Source organism: Mirounga angustirostris, unplaced genomic scaffold (genome assembly GCF_029215605.1).
Source record: "Mirounga angustirostris isolate CCGP_5_RB_7025 unplaced genomic scaffold, mMirAng1.0.hap1 SCAF_5, whole genome shotgun sequence".
Lineage (NCBI taxonomy): Eukaryota > Metazoa > Chordata > Mammalia > Carnivora > Phocidae > Mirounga > Mirounga angustirostris.
Window position 1 is genome coordinate 96379337 of NW_026991713.1, and position 17315 is coordinate 96396651.

General features: G+C 51.0%; 2 protein-coding genes across 11 annotated transcripts; both read left to right on the forward strand.

The window, feature by feature from the left end:
- Positions 1 to 1208: 1208 nt before the first annotated feature.
- Positions 1209 to 8287, forward strand: ING4 (inhibitor of growth family member 4). Of its 10 annotated transcripts, XM_064591648.1 has the most exons (9): positions 1293 to 1357; positions 4337 to 4408; positions 4901 to 4998; positions 6107 to 6273; positions 6454 to 6568; positions 6715 to 6823; positions 7061 to 7208; positions 7467 to 7528; positions 7640 to 8287. In XM_064591648.1, exons 4-9 carry the CDS (start codon positions 6145 to 6147, stop codon positions 7677 to 7679), a joined length of 603 nt encoding a protein of 200 aa, XP_064447718.1. In that variant the 5' UTR covers positions 1293 to 1357; positions 4337 to 4408; positions 4901 to 4998; positions 6107 to 6144; the 3' UTR covers positions 7680 to 8287. The 10 variants fall into 10 exon arrangements, with proteins under 10 accessions (XP_064447715.1, XP_064447716.1, XP_064447717.1 ...); XM_064591645.1 differs by lacking the exon at positions 6107 to 6273 and having other exon boundaries at positions 1209 to 1357; XM_064591646.1 differs by lacking the exon at positions 6107 to 6273 and having other exon boundaries at positions 1209 to 1357; positions 6718 to 6823.
- Positions 8288 to 8432: 145 nt separating this feature from the next.
- Positions 8433 to 17315, forward strand: ACRBP (acrosin binding protein). Its single transcript, XM_064591643.1, has 10 exons — positions 8433 to 9320; positions 9623 to 9841; positions 10024 to 10118; positions 10627 to 10744; positions 11374 to 11818; positions 12303 to 12435; positions 14879 to 15058; positions 15180 to 15347; positions 16499 to 16582; positions 17178 to 17315. The coding sequence occupies exons 1-10, from the start codon at positions 9278 to 9280 to the stop codon at positions 17298 to 17300; spliced, it is 1608 nt and encodes a 535-aa protein (XP_064447713.1). The 5' UTR covers positions 8433 to 9277; the 3' UTR covers positions 17301 to 17315.

Here is a 17315-nt window from a genome sequence, read left to right on the forward strand (position 1 = left end):
ATCTACTCTTTTTAAGGATTCACTCACAATCATAGCAAGAACTCTATGAGGTAGGTACTACTAGTCTCAATTTATAGAGAAGGACATAAGCACCAGAATAAAATTGTTATCCAGGGGCATGACACTTCGAGTGAAGTCTTCTAGATCCAACTGCTGTATCTTAACCACTTGCTCAGTAGTAAACCTGAGGTTTCATCTTACCCTTCTTCACATATTTGGTCTAAATTAGGTGACTGAAAAATCTTTCATTAAAAACGCTGCCCTGTGGCATTGATAATTATCACGAATGTGTGAGTTGGGGGTGCGGGGGACAACAGTCTCCAAAACACTATCTTACTAACACCACTATTAAGGTTATGGGCTTTGAGTTGTTTCCCCAGTGTGGTGGCAGTCTGTCATGCACTTGATTGGTTTCCATCCTGATGTAGAGTCCTCATTATACTGTAGCTGACTAGGATGACAGCTGGCCCACTTGTGACAGAGCTCCGTGCTCCAATCCTTTCAGAATCATGGTGCTAGTCACATATAAACTGGGAAACAAAAAAAGGGGGGGGATAAAAACAAGGGGCAAGGCCAAAAATACTATGTCATTTTATACGTGAGAATGTATTCGAGTGTGAAAAGGACAGGAACCCTGACAACTGTTAAGAATTACAGCTTTATTGTGTAAGTCTTTGTATTTATAAGTACAGTTTATAAATAATGATTTCTTTCCAAGTTAAAAAATAATCCTGGGGAGCCGATGTTCGTGCGATTGAAAAGAAGTGCGGAGGGTTTAAATCTCGCAACACCAGCTACGCCTTCCTAACTTCGTTAAGAAACTAGCTCCCTTGAAGAAAGTCTTGATTCAGCCAGGACCTGCTCTGGTCACTAGATTCATATCCTGCAAAAAGGAGCAGAGTCCCCAGTCGCTGAAAAGGTATATTTATGGAATACTATCCTAAAGAGACAAGGGGGTTTTTTTGCCCCTCATTACCGCACATCCTGGTTTTGGAGGGAAAAAAAATTTTTTTTTGATAGGGAATGCAAAATGGCGACCCGCAGTGACGTCATGCCTGCTTCGGTCGCGTACTGGGGTCTCAGTAAGGGCGGAAGCGTGCTAAAGCCACCTCAAGACACCTCGGCACGGGCCGCCCCGGCTACCTACGCAAAAAGGAAAGTTTCAACGTCGGGCGGATGTGTCCCGGCGAATAATTTACTGAGGGCGGAAGCTCTCCTTTTAAGGGCGGAAAGGCTCCAACCCAAGGATAATAGCTTCAGCGCCTGTTGCGTTTCAGTCACTTCCGGGGCGGATCGGAAGTTGCTTTGTTTTGCTTCAAGATGGCTGCGGGGATGTATTTGGAACATTATCTGGACAGTAAGAGCAGGCTGGAGGAGGGGGTCAGGGGTCATAGAGTGGCGGGGGGGATCGGGGCTGAGGAGCTGTACGGCCCCGAAGTCCCGGTGGTCAAAAAGTCACAATTGTGAAGGGGTTCCGTGAGAGAAAATATTGGAGGGTGTGAAGAAAGAGGGGGCGGGGCAGCAGGGTCGGGGCCTGGCTTTGGGTGTAGACGAGGGAGGGGCTGCGCGGTAGGGCTGAGGGGATGTCTCTTGTAGGGCTAATGGGCAGAGCTGGGAAGGTATTTGCCGAGCCCATGTCCAGGGTCTCCAGCCTCAGGATATTCACCACCACCACCCCCCCCCCCCCCGACAATCGTTTAGGATCGGTCGTTTTAGTATATCACCCACTGCTATTTGGAGCAGCGACAAAGACCTGCTCGCAGCTCCTCCGCTCAGTTGTTTCTGAGAAGCGGTTTCTCATGGGGATCGCGGGTTGTGAGTGACCACTGTCAGGTAGTAAAACTGGAACCTTCTCTTCTTGGAGTAAAGATCCAATTCCTATCGAATGGAAATCTGGTGTTGTGTTTATGCCATCTGTGTTACCCACCCCTTCACAAAGCCTGTCACCCTTATGCGCTTACATTTATTTGTCTTAGTGTTGGGAGTCATCCATTCATTTATTGAGGCCCTGCTCTGGGTCAGACATAATGGCAGGTACTGCGGAGATACCAAAATGAGTAAGACACAGACCGTGCCCTCAAGTGCTCATAGTCTAGGAGGAAACAGATTCTGCTAATAAATAATTATAAAACTGTGACAAATGAAATAATAGAAATACATTAAAAGGACAGTTGGTAGCACTGGAGAAAGAGGGGCTAATTCCCTGGGGATGTAGGTAAAGCTTTACCAGAGGATGTGATCTTTGAATAGAACTTTGAAACCTGAGTGTTTATTTGCCAGTGTGGAGAAGGAAAGGAAATTTCTGGTTGGAGAGGGCATCAGCAAAGGCATTATGGTGGGTTTGTGGCAGGTCAAGGAAAGGTGAAGTCAGAGTGCTTGATAGATAGGACTCTAAGGTGGAAGATTGGGAAGTGAGGCTGGAGAAAGGCTGGAGCTAGATTGTGCAAGGTCTTTTAAGTCAGCCTAAGAGGCTTGCACTTTAGATACCGAAGAACCAACAGATTTTAAAAATAGGTTTTAATAAGGGAAAACAACTGATGTATGATAAGTTCAGGTCTCAGAGAGTGACAGAAGTCTTTAGGAGCTAAAAGGACAGCACTGATTGAATGACTGGGTAGTTGAGAGAGAAAGAAGAATCTAAGGTGACTCTGATTTCCTGCTTGGGAAGTGAGGTGGATATGATACCATCAGCAAGATAGGGAATCAGGAGTAACAGCAATATACCTAATTCAATTTTAAACTTAAGCATAGGCATGGTAATTGTATGAGAGTGAATGAGGTCAAGATCATTCAGGGAATATAAGGAAAGTGGGAAAATGAGAGGATTAAAGTATAATCTCAAGAAAACAGGGGCGCCTGGGTGGCTCAGTCATTAAGCGTCTGCCTTCGGCTCAGGTCATGATCCCAGGGTCCCGGGATCGTGCCCCGCATCGGACTCCCTGCTTGGCGGGAAGCCTGCTTCTCCCTCTCCCACTCCCCCTGCTGTGTTCCCTCTCTCACTCTCTCTCTCTGTCAAATAAATAAAATCTTAAAAAAAAAAAAAAAGAAAACATTAACATTTAAGGGACAGGCTAAAGAAACATCACTGTTGGAATTATCAAAAAGTATATGATGAGATTTAGAATCCTAAGAGGAAGAAAGTTACTGAAGGAAAGAAGATGGTGCCAACTGCTGCAGACATATTTTTTAAGATAGGACTAATAACAGATCATTTGTTTTGGTAAGTCATTGGTGACTTAAAGTAATCTCAGTAAACTGGGGATGGCAGACCTGACGTTATAGTTTAAAGCAGTGGAGGTATTTTAAAAGTTTGAAATGGAGTCATGGGAAGAGATTTTTCTTTTATGGAGAGACTTAAGTTATATGTGCATTTATTCAAGTATTTATTGAAGACCCTCTGTACACAAGTCATAGCAAAATAAGTGAGAAGACAGATGTGTCCAGTCCTTCTGGAGGGCTAGGGCGAGAGATACCAAATAACTGGTTACACAATTAATGATTTAATTGCAGTTGGGTAAGTGCCCAAAAGGGTAGAGCTAGAATAACTTGACGGCATCATCCAGTGCACTTGGAGTCTGGAGAAGTCAGAGTTGAGCTGAACTTTGAAGAATGAACAGCAGTTTAGTAGGCTAAGAAGTATGGTGGGGGTGGGATGAAGAACAAGCAGTCATTCCGGACAGAGAAAGCAGCACGTGGAAAGCTGGGTAGCAGTATGAGCCCTGGCAAAGTTGGGGGGCACTCAAGAGAAGGCCAGTCTGATCAGGGCAGACCAAGCACAAAGGGGGACTGACCTGAATCAAGGCTGGAGTAAGGCGAGCATGGGCCAGAAAGTACAAAATATGAATAGGAATTGTGTGATAGGAAGTTACCAGACGGTTATAAAGCAGGAGGGTGACTTGATGAGATTTGCATTTTTTAAGAGAATATTCTGACTACGATACAGAGAGCAGATTGGAAGTGTGTGTGTGTGTGTGTGTGTGTGTGTGTGTGTGTGTGTGTGAGTGAGTGATAGTGGAGGATACCAGGTAGGTATTTGGATTGAGGGCAAGGAGCTTGAAGGGAATCAAGGGAAAGGAGGGGCTGATTGATAGAGTAAGGTCACTGAAGGGGCAAATGGTGGGAAAGCTGTGAAGAGATGGCAAAGTTAGTTGTGGAGAGATGCAGACACAGCCTCCACTGAAAAAGGAATGATGACTGCTGTTCTGGGTTAATCCAGCTGTTCTGGGTTAATCCAGCTGTTCCAGGGAGGGGAAACTGAGTCCCCTTTTGGATCTGTGCTTTAAAAGCAGCTATAAGGCCTATGAAGTGCAGTGATTCTTTTTCTTCTTCTCCCTAGGTATTGAAAATCTCCCCTTCGAACTGCAGAGAAACTTTCAGCTCATGAGGGACCTGGACCAAAGAACAGAGGGTATGTACAGAGTAAGGAGTTTGGGTGTATAATGAGTGTGTATGATCATTTCTTTTTTCTGTTTGGTGTTACCATATCATCTGGTCTGATCTGGCGAACTGTGGCTTCTCTCTCTTTTTTACTCTCTTGCAATTCTTAAAAGGAGAGCAGTGAGGATCTGCATTTCTAGATCAGCGTTTCCATAATAGAGTATTGCAGCAATGCCTCAAGAACTCAAAGATGCTCTGTTCTTTATATCTGCAAGAAGAATTCAAAAAGAAGTCAACTCTAGAATCGTTTCTGTTCTCTGTATTCAATATATCTATAGGAAGACTAGGATGTTTCTACTCTGCTGGATTGTTAATGTTGTATCACAAAATTCAATGTGGCTGTAGACCGCAAGTCATGTTGGTAGAGAAGTTCTTAAAAAAAAGAGAGAGAGAGAGAAAAAAAAAAGAAGGAAGAGCAGCAATTAACAACAGGATCTCTACACTGTATTCTTCAACCTTACAGAAGCACTAGATACCATCTGTGGCCTTCCTTGGATGTTGAGCAAATCTGGCTGCATTGAGGCATTCACTTGGAGCCTGAGGCTACACCACAGTGGTCAGGTTGGTCTCTTCAAGGGCAAAGATGTCATCTGTTGGAGCCATGCCCCATACCTGCTGAAGGATATATAGGTCTTACCTTCCATCCTTATGTAGCCATGCTCAAGGATGTGACAAGCTGGTGTTAGAATACCTAAAGCTGTGATTTCAGTTACTCTGGGTAAGTTTACTCATGAAAAGGTGAACATCATGTAAAATCCTGGATGTAGGACACCACCCCACCCCACCCCCGGCCCCGAGAACTGCCTGGCGGATGCTGAGAACTAGCTTGCTTCCTTGGTATCACAGTCCCTACTCTTGAGTTCATGCACAGAAAGACCGGTTGGGACATTATCAAACTACATGCATTTCCAGCTTCCTCCCATGAAAGGGGGCACAAACATAGTGTGCACACAGATCCTTCCAGTTGTCTGTCGCTGCACCACGTTACAGTCACTCTTTTGTCTCTTTTCATCGACATTTTATATGAGTCCTACCAAATAGTAGGCGGTAGGCATCTACAGTCTCAGTGTCTGGGGACATCGCCAGCCTTCCAATATTAAAATGTTCGGAGCAATGTCTAAGATGAACAAACAGAAAAAGTGACGGGAAATACGAGCAGGTTGCAGACGATGAGCAAAGTAGGGTAGAAGAACTGTTACATAAATGAACTAGGGCCTAGTTTTAAATGATGAGTCACAGATGTACAGACCTGGAAGGCAGCCGCAGCAGATGACCCAGCCGCTTCGCAGCACTCAGAGCTGTTGTGGAATGTTTTTTGAGAAGAAATCAGGAAGCCTGTGAGACAAGATTCATGGTTCAAGAAGCAGCAAGCCCTGCAAAGAAGCATCTGCGGACACCAACAAAAATATACTTCGTATTAGTGCGGTGTGCAAAGGCTCCCTCCTTATTTTTCACTAACTTCAGTTCGCCTGAAGGCACCTTTAAAACAAATACTGTCAATATGTTGCATTACTTGAGTAAATGGCACAGTACCTGTGAACTTTCAGGGCATTTTAGTTCGAAGGTTATGATGCTGGTCAATGGAAAAGGTCCAAGAAACAAGAGGAAGAAGTGTGTTTCACCTAGCCACTCAGGGGCCTTTGTGACCCGGCCTCTGTCTCTGTTGTAGACCTGAAGGCTGAAATTGACAAGTTGGCCACTGAGTATATGAGTAGCGCCCGCAGCCTGAGCTCCGAGGAAAAATTGGCCCTTCTCAAACAGATCCAGGAAGCCTATGGCAAGTGCAAGGAATTTGGTGACGACAAGGTGCAGCTTGCCATGCAGACCTATGAGATGGTATGGCCCTGTTCACGGCTCCCCACCTACCTCCCATCTAATCCTTGGGGTCCTAGACCCCTCCTTCAGCTGTGTGGGGATCTGTTTTGGGTCTGGGAGATACACAGAATGTGCCTTAGCCTTATTTTCTTTTTGCCCAAACCAGCCTTGTAGCTCTCTCTTTTCCTTTCTTGCACCTAGGTGGACAAACACATTCGGCGACTGGACACAGACCTGGCCCGTTTCGAGGCTGATTTGAAGGAGAAGCAGATTGAGTCCAGTGACTATGACAGCTCTTCCAGCAAAGGCAAAAAGAGTGAGGAGGGGGGCGGGGCTTGAGAGGGGGCGGGAGGGTGCAGAGGGAGAAGCCGCCACACTTTGGCTACGGGGGAGGGGCTCGAGCAGGAAGACTTAACCCATCTTTCTGTCTCCCTGCCTTCTGGCTTTCCCCCTCTTTCCTAGAAGGCCGGACCCAAAAGGAGAAGAAAGCTGCCCGTGCTCGTTCCAAAGGGAAAAACTCAGATGAAGAAGCTCCCAAAGCTGCCCAAAAGAAGTTGAAACTTGTGCGCACGTGAGTGTACAAGGGGGCGCTTTGCCACACAGTGTATTTTTTTCTCCTGCCCCGCACTCCCACCCCACACTGCCCCTAGCCACTCTCCATCTTCTGTGCCAGTAACTTCTTGTCATTGTGGTATTTGCTGGATAGAAAAGAGACGCCACAAATCACTTGCCCCTCCAGGATGTCTTTCTACCACCTTTCTAGCTTCCCTTTCTGCAGATGACACGTTCTCTTCCTCTCGGCATGCAGAAGTCCTGAGTATGGGATGCCCTCAGTGACCTTTGGCAGTGTCCACCCCTCTGATGTGTTGGATATGCCTGTGGATCCCAACGAACCCACCTATTGCCTTTGTCACCAGGTCTCCTATGGAGAGATGATTGGCTGTGACAACCCTGATGTGAGAACCAACCGTTTTGCCTCCAGATGGGGTTCTGGGGGCCACGAGGGAGCGGGTACAAGAGGGGAAGAAACGGTTGAATAGTGGGACTCCAGAATAACAGGAAGGTGGAGTTGGTTGGCCTTAGGACCTCCAAGATTTCTCCAAAGGGACGGAATACGGGAACACTTCTGAGGAATCTGTGGAGGAAACTTCTTTTCTTTCCTCTGCTCCACCTGGGCCCCTGACTTCTGCTTCTTCCATCTTCCTCCTTTTCAGTGTTCCATCGAGTGGTTCCACTTTGCCTGTGTGGGGCTGACGACCAAGCCTCGGGGGAAGTGGTGAGTGAGAGAGTTGCGGCAGGCGCCGGGCTGCCCCTGAGCTGCGTGGAGGAGGGCACTCCCTCTCACTCACTTTCTCCTTCCACCTCTCTCTATCATGTTCCTCTCTAGGTTCTGCCCACGCTGCTCCCAGGAACGCAAGAAGAAATAGATAGGGGCCTTGGATTCCCACGGTTTCTTCTACATCCCTGGACCTGGGCTAGTGGGGAGAGGAAAGCCTGTGCTGGGGCCCGGGGGCTCTGGGAGAGTGGATGGCGCAGTGTAGTCATCCCTTCTCCTCCCCTCTCCCCACTCCTGGTGCTGAGGCTGCATCCAAACCCTGGTAGGGAGGGGTGCCGCAGCCACTAACCATCTGTACTCTGATTCAGCCTGCCCCCCTCAGAGGGAAGTGGTCTTGCCCACTGTCCTTTTGCCTCTGTGCTGAGGTTGGTGCTGTATTTCCAAGGGATGGTCCTCTTCACTCCCCTTGCTTTGTATTCAAGGACTGGGGCAGTAGCATGGGGGCACTCCCCTGCCCTCCTGATTCCCTCCCCCTGTGGGGGTGCTCTGGTGTGATAAACTCTCTTTGTTCTCTTCCTGCTTTTTCTGAGGTAGGGGATCCCCCAGAGCATCTGGGCTGTGGCCTTAGTTGAAGGGGCACCCCTTCCTCTGTGCCAAGAGGATTCATCCTGGCCTTGTGAGTGGGAGAGGGGGCAAGGTGGAATGCACATACACATGTGTAAAGGAATTTGAGTAGGTGAATAAAAGCTATCCATGTTGGCCTGCTGTGTTTATTGTAGAGACCGTATTTCAGTACGTGTGCTAAGCATTTTGTTTGCATCCTCTGGGTTGGATTAGAGGTGGGAGGAAGTAGAACAAGGCATGAAACCAGAAGCGGTACCTCTGCACCAGAATCCACAACTTCTCACCTTGGGAAGGGGTGCGGCGGGGAGGGGAAGTGCTGCAGCCTGGGGCTTTCCCAGACTTTTAAAATTCTGCATCTTTTCTCCATAAAACATCTTTCACTTAATTTCCAATAAACGTGTATGTGTGTTTTATGCATGTACTATTATACTATTAGCTTGATTTCTTATTTTAAACACAAAACGGAAAAACATTTTGCCCCTATGCCGATGGGTTGTCTTGCTCACCTCCCATTTGGAAACCCCGTCCTTAGACTGAACCATCCTTACACCTGAGCACCTCCTCACCCGAACCTGGCTTGCTTCCCCCTTTGGCTCATTTCTTACCTGGAGGATCCCTCTAGTTCCTACCCAGGTAGGCTGACTTTGTTCTGTACACTCCATCCCTGCCTGCCCTAGAACCCCACCTACATTCCCATCTTGGCCTCACCACCCATTAGGCAGATTGGTTCTCCAAACCCCGGTTTTGTCATCTGTAATGCAGGGATAACAGTACCCACTTTGTAGGATTACCTCGGGAATGCAATAAGGTGATACATACAAAGAACAGCACGGGGCCACTTCCGTCGAAGGTACTGAGTCCGTGATGGCTTTTGCCGTCATTATCCTCCGGGGGTGGATTATGACACACGTGAGGACCCTTACACCCTTCCCCCCACCCCACCGGGCAGGCGCGGTGACCCCCAGAGCGCGCTGCGGTTTCCGCGGCCCCGCCCCCCGCCCTTTGTGACGTCGGGGGCCGCACCTTCTACTCCCCCATCGGCAAGCCCGCGCCCGCCGGCTCTCTCTGGCTTGGCCCGTTAGAGGCCGCTTTGGTCCGGGAAACGCGGGCGGATCGACTGGGGCCATGAGGAAGCTAGCCGCCGGCTTCCTTCTCTCACTCCTCGAGGGTGAGAGGTTCCCGCCTACTCGAGCAGTCTTTCTCCCGGGGTTCAGTCCTCCACCTCCCAAGCGCCCTTGTTACAAGGTTTTGAAACGCTTTCTCAGGGTTGTCACGTTGGGTTTGCTCCCTAGCTTCTGGGCTCAGACCCTACCCTCTGCCCCTGGAATCTCCTCACCCTGATCCGCGGGGATCGCCGGCCAGACATCCCCCAGTTGCTGATTTCCACGGGGCCCGTTTGCGAGTCTGTCCAGGGCCCGAGGCGGGTTTTGGAGTTCGGTCCATCCATCCGTTTGTTTCCCTGCCCCGCAGGGCTGCTCCTGCTTCTGACACCTGCCCCAGCCCAGGATTCAATTTCGGCCTCCACCCCAGGCAGCCCTCTCTCTCCCACCGAATATGAACGCTTCTTCGCACTGCTGACCCCAACCTGGAAAGCAGAGACTACCTGCCGTCTCCGGGCAACGCACGGCTGCCGGAACCCCACCCTCGTCCAGCTGGACCAATACGAAAATCACGGCTTGGTGCCGGACGGTGAGGGCCAGACTGGTGGGGCAGCCCGGTGCTCGCTTGAGAGGGGAGGAGTATGGCCGGCTCCTTAGCCGGGGGCCATATTCTCCACTCTGCAGACCCAAGGAGCCCACTGCCCCCTCCCCCTCGGGGAGAGAGGTTCCCCCTTGTGTGTGTTCACCTTCTCCACCCCTGCCCATTCTCAGGCGCTGTCTGCTCCGACCTCCCTTATGCCTCCTGGTTTGAGTCCTTCTGCCAATTTACTCAGTATCGTTGCTCCAACCACGTCTACTACGCCAAGGTGAGGCCGGGGACAAAGGTTGGATCTGGTGTCTGAGGACCACGGGGGAGTTGGGGGCCGGGGAGGTGAGGTGTTGAAGAAGGGCTCCAGGAGGGCCATCCTGAGATCTTCCCTCCCTGCCACTTTGCCAATCCTTTACTCAGAGTACGTAGGAGTACAGTCTCACCTTGGGTGTCCAGACTGACGGAATAGTCTTGTTCCTGCAAGGAAAGTAGGGAAGAGGGCAGAGAAGAGGCAAAGGGACAAGGCCTCCCCTTTCTTCTAATACTTGAGTGATTTCTTTCAAGTCAAACACAAGAGTGAAGGCAGAGGTGTGGCCCAGACACCGAGTCTTATCTCACAGGGGAACCCTTTCTCAGGTTTAGAGGGTTCCACCAGGGACCATATCCTTTCATCCCTGCCCAGCAACTGTGAGAGAGGAGACATGCCAGAAAAGGACTGAGCTGGACGCTGGAGTAGAAGTCTGCCCTATGGGAAACGCATGCCCACTGTCCTTCTCTTCTTGCAGAGGGTCCGGTGCTCCCAACCAGTCTCAATCCTCTCACCTAACACTCTCAAGGAGATTGACAGTTCTTCTGATGTCCCTCCCACCACGATGACCTCCCCCCTCTCATCTCATGTCACAGGTGAGACCCTGCCAGTACCTGGGAGGCTACCTGCAAGCCCTTCCACAAATCCCAGAGCCCAGGAGTTAAGGCATCGGTGGTAGGGAATGGGGAAGAATGTTGAGCAGGGCTGGGGAGTGGGGGGCTGGCAGCATGGTTACATAAGGCTGGAGACTGCTTTTTATGAATACAAGGTGGGGCTTTCCCGTCCAGGAGTATCTTCTGACATTGCTTACAATTCTAGGAAAAATTCACTTTTCCCAGCTCCCCCATTCCTGCGTCTGGAAGTCCTCTGGGACTTTTATAAGCCGCCATCTTCACTCTAGAAAGGATTTGTTGCTCGCTATTCAGCATCTTTGGTGTTTCCTAAGTGAGAGGGACAAAAGGTGGGATTTGAGGTGGGAGCTAGGGAAGAGGAGCACTTGTCGGGGAGGTGGAAAGGAGAACCACAGTTGCCATAATTGCCATGGCAATTTTTCTTTTATTTTCATACTCGTAGTCTTCCCCGTGTCTTTTATGCTCGGCTGTGTGAATGTCATTTAGGCTGCTTTCCTGTGCCTTTGTGTTTCTGTGTGTGTCCCTCTCAGGGGCCAGAAGCCTGACTCTTTCTTCCCATTTTCTTTCTCGGTCCTTCCCAAACCCTTCTGCAGCCACAGAACGACAGGCCTTCCAGCCCTGGCCCGAGAGGCTTAGCAACAACGTGGAGGAGCTGCTACAGTCCTCCCTGTCCCTGGGGGGCCAGGAGCAGGGGCAGGAGCGCAAGCAGGAGCAGGGCCAGGAGCATAAGCAGGAGCAGGGCCAGGAGCAAGAAGAGCAAGAAGAGGAGCTGGAGGAGGAGGGAAAGCAAGAGGAAGGACAGGGGGCAGAGGAGGGACTGGAGTCAATGGCTGGGCTGCAGACAGACCCAGAGCTCAAGTTCCAGTCTGAATTTGTGTCTTCCAACCCTTTCTCCTTCACTCCCCGAGTCCGGGAAGTGGAGTCCACTCCTATGATGATGGAGAACATCCAGGAGCTCATCCGATCAGCCCAGGAAATGGATGAAATGAATGATCTGTATGATGAAGAACCTGTCTGGAAAAAGCCAACCCGTGACAGGTACAGGCTGTTCTGACCTACGCACCCCGGCTACCACCCTGTCCCCGCTGCTGCCTTTTTTGGGAAGGAGAAGCTCCCTTACCCAGCCTCGGCTTCCAAGACCCACTCAGACCTGCTTGGGCTTCAGGCGCTCCTAGCAGCTGTCTGCCTCACCTCTTCTGTCTCCATCACTGCCTTAAGCACTGTCCTAGATGCCCTTGCTCTGTGTGATGGGATGGTATGGGCCCTGGACCTGGGCCTGGGTTCTGGTCTTGTCTCTGCCTCTGATTAGCACTGCAGCTTTGGGGAGGATTACTTCCCTTTCTGTTTCTCAGTTCCTCATCTGTGAAAGGAGGCAGTTGGCCTGGAGGCCTCTAAAGCCCCATCAGCATGCTGAATGTGTGTGACCAAGACCAGACACCAAGGAGGGGTGGGGGAAGAGTGGATGTGGCTTTCTGCCCCAGCCCTCCGGCCATGCCCACCAGCCAACGCTGTCTTCTTGCAGCCTCCTGCAGATGCCCCACGTAGAGGCATTGTTGGTGCTATGCTACTCGATTGTGGAGAACACCTGCACCATAACCCCCACAGCCAGGGCCTGGCAGTACATAGAGGAGGAGATCCTTGGCTTCGGGAAGCCGGTATGCCTGCAATGCTGTTTAATGGATACATGCTCTTTGGCCATCCTCTGCACCCGGCACTAGACTGGGCCTTGAGAGTGAGGGGGGAAAGGCAGGGATACAGAAAGCACAAGGTATCACTGGAGAGACATTCTCTCTGAATGAGAATCTTTCTTTAGGAGGACATCTCCGGCTCACCTTAAAGGAAAAAGGCCCAAGACCTAGTCTGGAATCCTTTCCAGTCCAGAGTTCAGTCTTCATCTCTCTGAGCCGTTAGGCTTGAGTTATCTCCTGAGCTAGTTCACCATCTTCAATACTTGGCTTTGCCTTGGATGCAGCTCTCCTTTCCAGGGGGGCCATAGATCCCATTCCAAGGATCTGTAGAGAGATCCCAGTCTCAGTGTGCCCTCAGCACCAAGCGAATCCTATTCCCAGGAAGATATTCTGTAGGCTTTCAAATAAGACAAGTTAGTAAGCACTTGTTAAGAGTGAGCATGCCCTCCATTCACCCATTTGTTCAATATTGCATAGTGCCAGGCCCAGAGGATGGCCAACGAGCAAGTTAAATAATTGGTTTTTTAGTATAGTGTACCAACTCTGTACTAGGTACTCGAGATGTTGGTGATGGGTAAAATAGATCCAGTCTTCTTAGACTCTAGTGGGAGAGACAGATGAGGAAACAGGCAGAATAGTGTGATGGATAAATGCAGCCATGGATAAGTACATAGTCCAGACGCAGCAGATGGGGCACCCCATGGTCCATGTTTGGGAGGATCAGAGAATTCTTAGAGGAACCAATGTTTAAAACAGAGACCTGAAGATGAAAGATGTTACGCAGGCAAAAGAAGGGGCTTGGTAGAGGTTCCTGTTAGAGGGAATAGTAGGGCACCAAGAATGAGCATACTGCTCCTGCCCTTAAGGGCTCTGAAAGCATGAGGGATTCAGTAGCATTATAAAAGAAGTGCGCAGTAGGTGTTGGAGAGAGACTTTTCTTTTTAAGATTTTATTTATTTATTTGAGGGAGAGCATGGGGGGGCGGGGCAGAAGGAGAAGGAGACTCGCCGCTGAAAGGAGAGCCCCATGTGGGACTCGATCCCAGGACCCTGAGATCATGACCTGAGCCGAAGGCAGACGCTTAACCACCTGAGCCACCCAGGTGCCCCCTGAGACTTTTTTTTTTTTTTTAGGGTAGGAAGTTCAGGAGTCATGGAGAGCTCCCTGGATATCGGGGTTTGGTTAAGGGACCAGTCGGGAGCCCATTTTTACCCGGAGCAGAGTGGCAGGAGAGATAGGAAGGGGCCTAAGGTGAAAAATCTCAAACAGCGGCCTGAAGCATTTGTATTGAACTTGGTAGGAAGCGCTAACCCAATAACAATTTGAGTCAAGGACATGATGATGCTCCCTTACGTGCTGGTGTGAGGAGTAAGCAAGGTGACATAAGAGATTCCGTGCACTATGACGCATGTACCCACGCGTGAAGGGGGAGGATGGCATGAATGGGACATGCTGGTTAGCAAGCCCCAGCCTAGAATGCGGAGGAAGCCCAGTCAGGGCGCAGCTCCCAGCTAGGAGATGGGTAACTCTGCTCTGAAGAATGTCTTCCAAGAACTTGGAGGTTTTGGACCTGGGTTCTTGGGTAGAGTGTAGGTTTGGGAGTTAGCAGAATAGAGCTCCACCATCTATTAGACGCGTGGTTCTGAGCAGATCACCCGGCCTCAACTGAGCCCGTTTCCTCATCAGTCAAATGGAGATGTTTCTAGTACCTAGTCTAGCATAGGGCTCTGGTGAAGGCTAACTGAGACGAGAGTGTTTATGGCCATGGTGCTTAGCGCTGTCTCGACTGTGTAGATATTAGCATTATCATTAGCAGAGAGAGGGAAAGAGAAGATCATGAGTCCTTTTCAGAGTCTAAGGAGTGATTGCAAATCTTAAAAAAAAAAAAATTGTGGGCACCTGGGTGGCTCAGTTCGTTAAGCGTCTGCCTTCGGCTCAGGTCATGATCTCAGGGTCCTGGGATTGAGTCCCGAGTCGGGCTCCCTGCTCAGTGGGGAATCTGCTTCTCCCTCTCCCTCTGCCCCTCCCCACTTCTTGTGTGAGCTCTCTCTCTCAAATAAATAAATAAATTCCTTAAAAAAAAAAAAGGAGTGATTGTAGGTCACCTGGTGGTAGACATCTGTCAGGTACTTGGCAGTGAGGATTTGGAGCTCAGGAAAGGGATCGGAACGGATGATATGATTTGGGTGTTGCCTGCAGAAAGGTGAAGGTTACCTGGGAGTAGACACAGCAGGAAGAAGGTGAAGAGTTAGAACACTGAGCAGAGGTCCTGGAGGAGCCTTTGGGGAGAGGTCAGGGAGGAAAGCCAGAGAAGCCTTGAAGAGCCTTAATGGGAAGACATTCTGCAGGGACAGTGCTGCAGGGCTGGAAGTGTCTCAGCCTCAGTCTGTCAACCACACTCCTGCCCCAGGTCTGTGACAGCCTTGGGCGGCGACACACAGCCACCTGTGCCCTCTGTGACTTCTGCTCCCTGAAGCTGGAACAGTGCCACTCGGAGGCGGTCCTGCAGCGACAGCTGTGTGACAACTCGCACAAAACACCCTTCATCAGCCCCTTGCTCATAGCCCAGAGCATGTCCATCGGTACCCAGGTACCTAGCCGGGCAACCTGCAGTGGGGGAGGCCTCAGGCTCCAGGAAGGAAAGGGCAGTGGGAAGGGAAGTCTGCAGGGGGGCAGGGGCATGCACCTCTCCCCTGTCCCCTGTGCCACAGGTAGGGACCCCAACATCAGGCCGCTTCTACGGGCTGGATATGTATGGTGGGCTCCGCATGGACTTCTGGTGCGCCCGGCTGGCCACCAAGGGCTGTGAAGATATTCGGGTGTCCGGCTGGCTCCAGACGGAATTCCTTAGCTTCCAGGATGGGGATTTCCCCACCAAGGTCAGAGCCTTTACCCAAAGCTCAACCCTACCCCAGTTGTCCCCATTCCTTCCAGTTCCTTGCTCTAAGTAGCCCTAAGATGTGCAAGGGGGCTAGGCCTCTGGCTTCTGGGGGACCAGTCCTCACTGAGCCTCCTGCCTCTTTTCCAATAGACACCCTTCCACCCCTCACCCCCTCTCAAAAAAAAAAAGCGAGCAGGATTGTGTTTGTGAAAGGAGTAGGAATCAGAGGGGCGGAGGGGCCGGGAGAGCACAGGACTGGGAGGCAGGAGACAGAGGTTCTGATCCCAGCTCTTCAGGGTCCCTGCTGAGGGGCTTTGGTCAAGTCACTTCCCACACTGGCCCAAAGTTAGACTCACCTTTACAACCAATAATGAGGGGATGCCCAAGGTGTCATGGACCTGTGACCCAGTGCTGCCCTGCTTCAGTCTGGCGGGCTCCTTGCCCTACGGTTCCAGCACTTTCTCTGCTCAGTGGAATCAACTTTGCTCCCTCTCTCCCCAGAGTGACCTCCCCTGTGGAGCTACTAGTTGTTGACGGACAGCCAGGCCCCTCCCTCCTGTGGTTTAGCAGGAAAAGTCAAGGCCAGGAAAAGCCAGGGCAGCTTAAGAAAGGGTTGGTAGCTGAGATGAGGGGCCCCTGCCCAGCTCTTATCCCTGGGCCTGAGGAGTGGTAGATCCTAGAAAGGGTCTCAGAGATCATCCCTCCTCCTCCCCTGGATTTATAGATGGGGAGATGAGATCCACAGAGGGAAGTGATTCACCCAAGGTCATACATTAGAGATTCTTCTACCCTCTCCCTCACTTAACCATCACTAGAAGGCTCCCTGAGATTGGACCCCTGATTGGGGCCCCTTCCCCATTCCCTATTCCTCAGCAACTTTCCCAGCAAGCTGACCAGCAGGGCAGCCACTTAATTCTCTGCCTCCTGGCTTCTGTTCAGCACCGAACTGTGACTGAGGGTGGGACAGGAAAGGCACAGGGGACAGAGGCCTATTCCTCAGAGAAGGGGGCACCCTGGGTGTGGAAGGTCTGGCTCTCAAGGGCTCTACCCATGGCCCTGGTTTGGCCATTATGGGCTCTCTCTGGAGGACTGGCATCTTAGAAGGCTTCTGATGTCTCCGCACCTCCCCATTCCTGGCTCCTGGCTTAGATTTGTGACACAGACTATGTACAGTACCCAAACTACTGTGCCTTCAAAAGCCAACAGTGCCTGATGAAAAGCCGGGACCGGAAGGTAAGCCCCTCACCCCGCCCCCTCCTTCTCCCCTCAGCCCTTCAGTCGGTCACCACAGGGGGGTCTATTCTGAGTGCGCACACACACCCCCCACTCTGCTCTGAGCAACAGGGGTAAAAACAGTTCCCAGCTTGCCTCTCTGGGCTGAGGCCTCCACCAGAGCCCTCTCTCCCACCCCCTCCTGTCTTGGAGTAAGCGAGGCCCTCCAAGGCAGAGGTTGCAGGGGGCGGCGGGGGGGGGGGGTGTCCAGGGGGGATGTGCAAATAAAAGGAGAGGGCCCTCGAGGCAACACAGCAAGAATGCCTAGCTGGGTTGGGCATTGGATATTGAGGTCTGGACTCTTACTCACCAAGGGGTCTGGAATAAGTCACTTCCTTCTCCATCCTCAGCCTCCTCGCTTCTTAAAGGAGAGGTGGGGCTACTTGGTGTGTCTTGCAGCCTTAAAAACCCACATCTGTTTCCTCCTTCCTCCGACTGCCCTGTGCCCGTCCCCGCTCGCCTCTGGTTCCTGCGGGACTAATGCCACTTCCCCACCTCCACGCCTCTGTCCCCTGGGCTCTGTGACACAGACTGTGTGTCCCCGATCCCCGTGTAGGTGTCCCGGATGAGATGTCTGCAGAACGAGACTTACAGCATCTTGAGCCAGGCCAAAAGTGAGGACCTTGTGCTTCGATGGAGCCAGGAATTCAGCACCCTGACTCTAGGCCAAGCTGGATGAGCTGGGGTCCATACT